We start from the raw sequence: 9,923 nt of genomic DNA, 5'->3' as shown, positions 1-9,923 counted from the left end.
TATGTGGTTGGATATATTTGCTTAGTACTTATAAAATTCTAGAATGCCAGTCAGAAATCGCATACATGATCAGGTTCGTCCACAGATACGCGTGTAAAGGGGAGGAATGGCACATGGGTCAATGAATCACTGAGTCAAATCGATACCCAGTGATCACATTACGTTATGGAAATGGGCTAGATCAGTGGTGTATACAGAGGCGTGGGTCCCCGCCATCCGCAACAACCGGACCAGTAGCGTTCCTCAGCGCTTCAAATACACGGCGTGATGCTTGAGTGGTTTGTGGATTATTATCAGGAAAATATGTGGTAAGTTCGTCAGGTCCGCCTTCTGAGTTGATTGTTCTCGTGACTACTGCGGATGCCACCGTTCACCAGAAACATTCACTTCAGCTCACTATTGTGACTGTCACAGATTTGGCAAACTGAGCATCCTCTCAGCCACCACAGTTTTGGTCAAAGAAGACTTTTTTATTGTTGATCGAAATTGACACTTCACCATACTGAATTGCTGTGTAGAAATATACGGAATAAGAACAAGCTATTGCAGACGGAATCACGAGCGAAAAAAATGTCAAACGCAGTTATAGATTTTACCCAGCCCAGCCCAAATGCGATCACTTGCCGAAAACGAACTATGGTTACCATTCTACATTTCTTGCTAACGATAAGTGTGTAGGGTTCACGGCCATTATCTGTCATCGAAATGCTCATTTCACCTCATTCAGTCATACGATTCCAACTGGTCACGGTTAACTACCGAAAAGCGAACTAACAACTGGATCAGTTGTATATCCATTATCATCCGTTTCCTAAATCACTCTCGTGCTGTAACTTTCAAAACCCAAACCCTGTAGGCAGTTCCAAATTTTTACAGTCTTTGGTTTACTGGCTTCCACAGCCAGTTGGCAGACTACGTGGAGATTGCAGGGTAGCTCTGCAGTTTAAACACAAGTTTTGAAGTATAACCAAACCATGTTGCTGGTAATTGTAAACTGGGATGGACTCTCATCACAGCTGTGTAGTCTGAAGCTCGGAAACATTATACCCTATAAAATGAAGACCACTGTAATGGTGATACTACTGATGGGGGAGGCATGCGAGTAGTATGTTTTCTCGTAAATCCGCTTTGAGTTTGTTTAAAAGTGACACCTATTACCGAATTTGTGAGCTCACTTTGTAGCATTTGCTTGGATTTGAGGAACAATCAATGAATATTCAGAAAAGTTTAAAAAGACGCGCTCAAGGAGGAGATGGATATTCAGATTGTAAACAAGTGGCATATGAGAGTTTTGCTCACCTGTCCCATAGTCTGTAACCGTTCAGTCAGCATTTTCTAATAACTCCGCAGCGAATGCCTTCTTCCTTTCACCAGTATCCAACCTACCATCTGGGCATTGTTCGGTTTCCTTAATGTTACAGCAAGAAAGAAAGAGCCGATATCACGTCACAGAGATTTTCAGCTTCCCAGTAAATCGGGCATCTTGAGTCCAAATTAAAGCTTATTTAGAAATTCCAAATGATGTTAATTCCGTTCAACGCAAAAGCGGAATATCTAGAGACCCACAGAATCAACAAGATAAATAAGTCTCAACGCCACTTGCATGTATGCGTAGGATAGCCGAAATGCATTTGTGCCATTCCATTGTTATCTTCGACCGCCATCTTGTGCCAAGAAAACTGTCGCTCGTATAGGGGATAATATGATATGATATCCGAACTAAAATGCGCGTGTGCAATAGCGATAAGCCAAATATAACCAAGAGATTTTTGTGTGCTCAGGAGCAGTTTTTTAGCACTTGGAACAAACAAAAAACGCCAAAGGCCATTTCTCCAACCGACTCAGTAGCCACTGTGGGAAGAGACTAATTGCAATTTTGTAAAACTATGTATACTGCTTTGCACAATTCAGGTTAAATCTAAGGATAAACCAAGCAAATTGTGTGTTTGACCGTAAATAAAATTACGAATGCGGAATAAAAATTACTGATGATGTATGTAGAAACGTAAATAAGTCGGATTTAGTAATGCCCATAAGTGGTTTTGCTGACAACAGGACCAGATGAATATTCGTCATACAGCACAAGGTAGACCCAATATCCTCCCTTATCAACTAGGTTTAAAGAAGATTCTCCCTCTAAAGAGACCCCCGGCGGGGTGGATTTACCGTGGGTCAACGGCTCTTACTTGCATGGCATATCAACCACTAGGGACGGTTATTTAAGGTAGAGATGGTTTAAATTTTTTCAGCTCACTAAGTAGCCGCTGATATTAACTTTGCTGGAATTATTCAGAAAACCGCAGATATTCGTGTGCAAATATATATATATCATCCAGCTGTAGCGCGCTTTCGGTGCCTAGCTGCCACGCCACACGAAGGAGACACGAGGACTTGGATAATGCCAGGTTGCCCGAGCCTAGACGGGAGAATTCGAGCTCGAACAATGGACCTTCGGACCTTCCGGTCAGTAAATTCGCGCTCTTACCACTTGAGCCATCTCGCTCCTTGTGTGCAAAAATACCAGAAAACGATTGGAAGTCACTTATTCAAATTGCGGAAGAAAATTTCAGAGTAATTTACCGATTCAGAAGGCGGAAAACTTTTATTAAGACTGACAACAAACTAAAAATACTTTAGTGACGTTTGGATCAGCCAGATGAAGGGAGATGAGAACACCTGATGTCCACCTTCTTTGAATGTGATGTTTTATCATGGATTTGCATCACCGCAAAGTTTACTGCAGATAAATTGCTAACAAAATTCCCTCTTTACAGAGGAAGTGCCCACCAGTTTTTATTGCATAACGCAGTTTGATGATGCTAGCGACGTTTTTAAAAATGTTGATCGATTGAGATAGTTGTTGGTCAGTTCATAAAATGATTATATCAAAACTGTGCACTATCAAATCGACCGTCCTCCTCTTGAAGCCCACATGTCACCTCTTTGATGATAGAGAATATGATTCAGCGTGAACGCACGGCCAAACAAACTGCTGGTCCTGAATAGACAAAGCCGAAAATGAATACGTATTTTTGTGACAATACCTTTGTATGCACCAAACAGTAGCTGTAGGTACTAAACTCTAGTATTAAGATCCCCGGTATACTACGGCAAAACCGTCAGTCAATCCAGTTCAACACATCAGTAGACGGCGTGCTAGATACCGGTTGTGTTTTTGTAGATGGTTTATAGTAAAGGTGTAAACAGCTTGAATCACACGACAGTGAGATTGGAACTTTATAATTCAGATGACCGAAATACCGTCGAATAAATCGGGTGTTCGTCAGATACAGTGTCTTCGACGTGTGATGCGAGCCAGGTGAACCCCTCAGTTCTTGAGATGGCTGTATGTGAAAGGCGGTTTCCTAAATCCAAACTCGTTATCAAACAGAAAAATGTGAACTTTCACGGTAGGTTGTACTCCAAATGAAGCCGTAGATTTTATGAATGTATAAGGCGCAGTGAGCTAACCAGGCTACGGTGTGAATTATCCTACAGGATAACTTCAAAGCTTAGAGCTTTGAGTAAACTTTGCCATTCCAATTTAGAGTAGATGTACTGGATATTAAAAGCCCCAAAATATAATTAAAACGGTTTCCAAGCATGTCATTTCTGTGAAAAGTTCCATGCTATTACTGCTGCTCCATTAAGAATAAAATCAGTGGTTTTTTATTTGCCCATCTGGTTGGTTTTTTATTTGCCCATCTGGTTGGTTTCATATTCGTTTGGACCGTTCTCCATTTCGGATGTCTTTCTTATATCCGCTTCATTCATCATACTAAACGAATTCTTTAACTTACGTTTTCCACTTCTAAGGTACAAGATGCCATATTTTTCATGCCAACAGTCTTTAGAAACAGGCACGACTTATTCCCCTGCCATTCACTGTTTGCAGCTGCTGGCATTCAAAAACGTTCCACTTCATTGCATGCTCGCCGCTTCTCAGGGAATCTGGGAATCCATAATATATTTGACAGCTACTCTGCGAGATTCAGAGCATAAGCTACATTGAATTTGTAGGATTTCCATTCATCTCATTCGAGTCGGTCGTTCAAAAACTAACGAGCTTGATGCATTTTGTTATCTGCAGCCAGGATAGGTAGCTGCTTATAAACGGTCGTGTCACACCACTTCAGTTCATTGAGAGGAATACAACGTCGTTGAACGGAGCCGACGTCACGCAACTGTGTATGTTGCTGTTTAGTTTATTTCCGTCGGTTTGTTTATCTCAACAGCTTTGCTCAATAAATTATGGCGGTCTACAATGAAATAACTATACAGCCAGTTACTGAGCACACAGCTGGTCGTCAGAATTGTCCCATATGAGAGAAATAATTTACTCCGATAAACTAGTTTCCCTCCGGTGACTTTACGTGACTTGCAAGAGACGGTCAATTCTCCCACAGTTTTTATGACGAACGAGCTGAAAGAACTATGAACACGGTAAGAAGTGTAGGTTTTTAAACCTTGGTATGTTCACGAGTGAACTGCTCCTGCTATATCTTTCTGCATCTGCTTAATTTAAGCAAAATCAATGATAAGGAGATATTTGCTAAGGCATTTATGAACAAGAAAAGAAGCGCCAAGCAAAAGTTAATATTGACAGAACGGGAAACATGGTGGAGAGTCGGAATAACAATCTCTGAGAGGACAAACGGGTGCACTTTTTAAAACTTTGCATAAATTCCCAACAATTAACGATCAGCTTCACATTTTTAAAAACATTTGCGTTAATTGAGCTATTTTTGTTTGTATTACTGACTCACGTTTAGATGAAACTGTTTCGCCTAATCTCTTCTGGTAGTCTAGTTGCCAAAATATACGCCGACTTTCACGAAACGGCGCCTTTGCCAACGTAAGATTATTGAAATATCATCCATCAATATTGAGGGTGTTGTTAGTGATCTTATTCGTAGGAACTGCCTACTGGAAACAGGGTAGCAAAATATCTCTTAAAATTAAATGTCCTATACCGGCGAAAAAACTATCTGGTCGTGATGTCCATCATCGTTTTCTTCATCCGCCCAGAATGTAAGGTAGTGATTACGTCATGTGGAGCGTTCTAGCCTTCAAACGAGTATCAAATTTGCTTGAGGGTCATTCGCCATGTGTGACAAGAGTCAGCAGGGTATTAACTTGTGATCTGAATGGAATTATCTCCATCTATAGTGCTAAATTTTCCGAAGAAAGAATCCGGCGAGATCCGGGATCGTACGAATATGATTCGGCACAAATACCAAAATAAAATGCTTGCAATCAAAATGATCGCAACCAGGAGTCCCACCTGAGGTTAGCTTAAATTTGAACGGTGCTCAAGTGGTTTTCAGATACGTCTAGGTATTGGCGTGAACTCTGACGCAGGATGAAGTAGTCATAAATGGAATAAATCGTTGTCTTTCATCTTCTTGGATGATATTACTTTTCGCAATTTTAACAGCTAAAACGTGTACTTGATTAGCAATGCATAATTTATCTAAAATAGTGCGCCAACGCCACGTTTGCTTTACGCTAATTTGATTTTCATTTGAATGCCCATGTCAGCAAAAACATGAGACTTCCTGCGAATGACAGTTCAATTAAAACATGAGGTCAAAGAAAACTAGAGGAATTTGCTTACCTGAAGAGCAACAAGAACGGTGGAGGGCGTGAGAGGTCGAAGATTTTCTATTAACCATATGGGCACTATTTCACCTAGTCCGTTGTTATCTCACGGCAAATACAAGCTATTTCAACACATGTTCAGTCATTCTACTGGAAAGTTTGCGGCTTATTGGGACAAATTACTTATAGCACTAGTTACTCACAGACATTTTTTGGATTCTCCGATTTATTACAGATGGCCAGCTTTACTTAGTGCGGATACAACGAGCTGTCAGTCCATAACCTGGAGACTACCCGAAAGATAAATCGCCTGCGTTTTCAGAGATCTTTCAGTTGACACAAGCATCCAGCCACGTATGATATAAATCCACACGCTGAAATTTAACAAGACAATGCTGATTATGCAAAGACAACCGATTATTTGCGCAGAATTTATTGGCTCAAATCAGCCATATGGTGACGATCTGCACCAGCTGTTCCGAAATGTATTTCCGAACTTCAAAGCTACAGTAGACCGAGCCCACTCATGTACGGTTCAAGTCAGTGACTGGAATAAATTGAAAAGTTGGTAATGGCTTCTCCATTTCCAATCTCACAATCTTTCTATTATGTGCAAAACATGGAGATGATTTACTTTACTTTGTTGGACTTAACAGTCCCTGCAACAACTGCACGTACTTTTTGCGCATACTGTAATTATAATGGTAACTATGCAAGACAAGTCACGCCTGCTTCGAACTGAATGGGAAGATGAGGAATGAGGTCGCTTTTATAGATAATCCTCGTCCCGAATATTACCCAAAACTCTTAAATAAACACAAATGATCCTACAAGCAAAAATATATCACTGTAACCTTATGGCTGTTTTCAAATGCAGTTGTCTAGTGTGTAACACTTCTGTCCGCTTCTTTTAGCGTAACATTACTTTGGTTGGAGGTTGATTTGTTCATTTTTCCATCGACGACTCCGGATTCTAGGAGATTTAGCTTAAACTAAAAAGTAACGAAACAGTCCAGGTGAAGTCATTGCCCTCTTTCTATCTAACATTGTCGCCAGCTGGCACGAATGTCTACCGACCGGTTCGGATTTAAAAATGACGTACACAAATTAAAATTAGACGACTTTTTAACTTAGAAAATGAGCAAATTAGCATTAATAAAAAATTTACGGCGCGCTGTGAGGAGGCTTTGGTTTTTTAAAAAGACAGCTTTGTGATTTTCTTTTCCCTTATCAGATCCGCAGACTTATGTGACTGGACAACACGAAGTTCTTATTCGCACCCACATGTGAGTTCAATACACTAGCACAGCGAGTTTTCGCCTCCAAAAAAAAGTAACCATTTGTGAGTGCTCTGAAAGAGAACCTGGGAAATGCTAGTCACCCTAATGCTAAATCTCTTGGTAAAAGTCACAAACAGAAGAATGCGCGTTAGAGACAGTAAAGTTGTCCCACAATTTTACAGCACACCAATTTCGCTGCATTTCTGTGGGTGGCTGAAATTTTTATTCTACTGGAAATGTAGTGCGTTTCTTAGTGAAAACATTTTGGTTAATGTACTTGTGGACTTTGGTACCTGCAAATGCAAACCTTTTCTTACCTTCGTACGGGAACTCATACGGGTGTGTACACTAAATTCTGTGTACAACTTAGCATTTCTGATGTAATTCAAGCGATTGTGTCATTTTCCCGTGCGAATGTTACATCACATTGCATAACTCTAACGGACCTCAGTTATTGTTTCCTTACAGAGATCCACGGAGAGTTCTTGATCGTCATCACCTTGTAAAATACTGATACGGTGAAGCGCGGTATGCAGGGAGCTTACTAAGTACGGTCTATGTTACTGGTAGATCGTTTATTTTTTCGAGTAAATTAACATTTCAAATAGAAGAACGGTTGCTAGAGAAAAGTCCAAGGAGGCTCCTAGATGCTTGCAGCCTTCTCAGTGGCTAAAACTTTATGGCCCCGGAAGAAATCAGAATACTCAACATATTTAGTCTTTTTTAAGTAAGTGTGAGGTGAAAACAAGTATCCTTTCCACCTATTATTTCCAGACGTCAAGTTTCGGTCATACGTTTTTATATAGTGTGCTCCATGATGGTTTCAGATATTTTGCTCTGAACCGAACGAGGTGATTTTTAAAAACTCACAGCACCTGTGAGGACCCAGTAGAGCCATCGTCCGACAAACGTGCAACTGTCTCCTACAAACCATCAGTCAGCCAAAATAAGATAACAAGACGGTCGGCAACATCATCAGTTAGCTGCTCGTAATCACGTCCCCAAATTCCAATTTAACTTTTAGCACGACAGAATTTTGGCTGGAATGCGGTCCTTATCACCCGGCCACGTTCCATCTAGCAGTGGTTATCCATACCATGCAGTCATTCCCTATTCGCTTGTCTTTTGAAAAAAAAAATAATAAAGCATTACAGGTGATAATGCTACCATGCAGTCATTCCCTATTCGCTTGTGTTTTGAAAAAAAAAATAATAATAAAGCATTACAGGAAGGTGATAATGCTGTTTTGATTTAGCTTTTACTTCCACCACTCATAGGCAAGCGACTGTCAACATATTTTATCTTGAGTACTCGCTCTGCTACAATAGAAATGCTTTTCAGAAACGTGAATGTTCGCTTCCCTATCTGAGCGGTTTGTAACGATCATTGTTTAAACCTGTGCCTACAAATCCCATTCTGGCTGGCCTCCGTATTAGCACTACGAGCAATCGTGGTACGGGGCGGTCTGGGGGTAAAGTCGTACTGTTCTGTGCGACAGGAGTGTGAAGGCAGTAAGGTGTTCCCCCCAGGCGACCAGCATGTCCATATTTATGGAAGCAGCGATGCTGCCTTCCCCCGAGGAAGGACGGGTTAGAAAAGGTCGGCCCCAAAACGGATGACCGTTGTGCGGTCAAAATACGGTCGAAATACTTTTAAAGCCAAAGAGCCCGGTGCTGCTCAAAAGGCATCTGCTGTGTGCAGGCGCATCAGGAATGAGACAGTAATGCCTTATCATCATCATCATCACCATCATCATGTCAGCTGTAATAACCGCGTACTCGTCGTACAGTGGTTGTAGCTGCCCCAGTTTCGCTCACCGATGTTTGGGGGGGTTAGGTACAGTGGGCTGTCAAGTGGGGGGGTGGAATAGGAGCTATGCGTTGAAGGCAATAGCTTGGATGCATCAGCGCCATTGAGGGCGCGACTGGGCCATATTTGACAATGTCTCTAGCCATTGATGTGGCCCGTCTCGGGGTCCCCATCCAGGAAGACGGCAGTGACCAACGCAGCTGATTTTGCTGGTAATGGCTTTAATACTTCGCTGCCAAGTCATTGTTTGACCGCCTCTAGCTCTCTTCCACCCTTCACGTGGTTGTGCAAAAAGAGGAAGTCGGTTCTGGAATACGCAGCACGTGGCCAAGCCAGCACAACCTATGCAGTGTGCTCAATTGATCTATCGAAAGCGAGTCATTTCTCCCAAATACCATTCGGAATACCATTCAGAATTGCTGATCCGGTGTTCCCACCAGATTCGGGCAATGCTCCAAAGACATCGATGGTCAAACACTGAAAGTCTTTTGACGTCCTCGGCGCACAGCGGCCAGGTTTCTGATCCATATAGTAATATGGAGCAGACCGCAGCATTGTAAACTCGACCCTCGACAGAGAAGCTGATGTCACGCCTACGCCACAGGTGGCGTAGGTTCGCAGAAGCTGCTCTGGCCTTCCCAATCCGGATGGAAATTTCATCTTTCATGAGACCACCGGGGCTGATACAGCTGCCCAGGTAAACAAATTTATCTACTACCTCAATCGGTTTATCCGCAAGCACGATGCTAGGGTTCGAGCCCACCCAGTCTTGCAGTAGCACTTTACACTTTGCAGGTGTGAAGCTCATGCCGAACCGCAAGGCAGAATTATTTAGATTATTTAATATTGTTTGCATTACAACGGGATCAGATCCCAGAAGAGCTATGTCGTCTGCGTACTCGACATCTGTGAGCGGAGGCCCAGGGAGCACTTCGACCCCACAGGCATTAGAGGCTGGTAGTGCGTCTTCCATGATCGTGTCAATGATGAAGTTGAAGAGGAAATGTGAACAGGACAGCCCTGTTGGACACCAGGTGGTGAACTCAGGCGAGGGATTCCAGTAGACCTTCACACGGCCGCGGGAGGGCGCTGTGTGTTTCACTGGTAGCCTTCAAATTATGTCCCAGGTTTGTTTTGAAATCAGAGGTAGATCAGAACTTGTGTCAAGTTGGAGAGTAATCGTTGTGCCTTTGGTGCATATCCTGCTGAATTTACGTCGACTGGGTGATTTCA

General features: G+C 42.3%; 1 protein-coding gene across 1 annotated transcript; it reads right to left on the bottom strand.

Moving 5' to 3' along the window:
• Positions 1–2,285: 2,285 nt before the first annotated feature.
• Positions 2,286–8,934, bottom strand: T265_06365 (hypothetical protein; the record flags this gene model as incomplete). The annotated part of the gene is given in 4 exon segments (XM_009171606.1): positions 2,286–2,504; positions 8,288–8,450; positions 8,653–8,805; positions 8,822–8,934. 4 exon segments carry the CDS (start codon positions 8,932–8,934, stop codon positions 2,286–2,288), a joined length of 648 nt encoding a protein of 215 aa, XP_009169870.1.
• Positions 8,935–9,923: the final 989 nt, after the last annotated feature.

The sequence above is a fragment of the Opisthorchis viverrini genome (assembly GCF_000715545.1).
Source record: "Opisthorchis viverrini unplaced genomic scaffold opera_v5_126, whole genome shotgun sequence".
Lineage (NCBI taxonomy): Eukaryota > Metazoa > Platyhelminthes > Trematoda > Opisthorchiida > Opisthorchiidae > Opisthorchis > Opisthorchis viverrini.
Note: the sequence above shows the minus strand (reverse complement) of the source record. Positions and strands in the feature narration are given on the sequence as shown.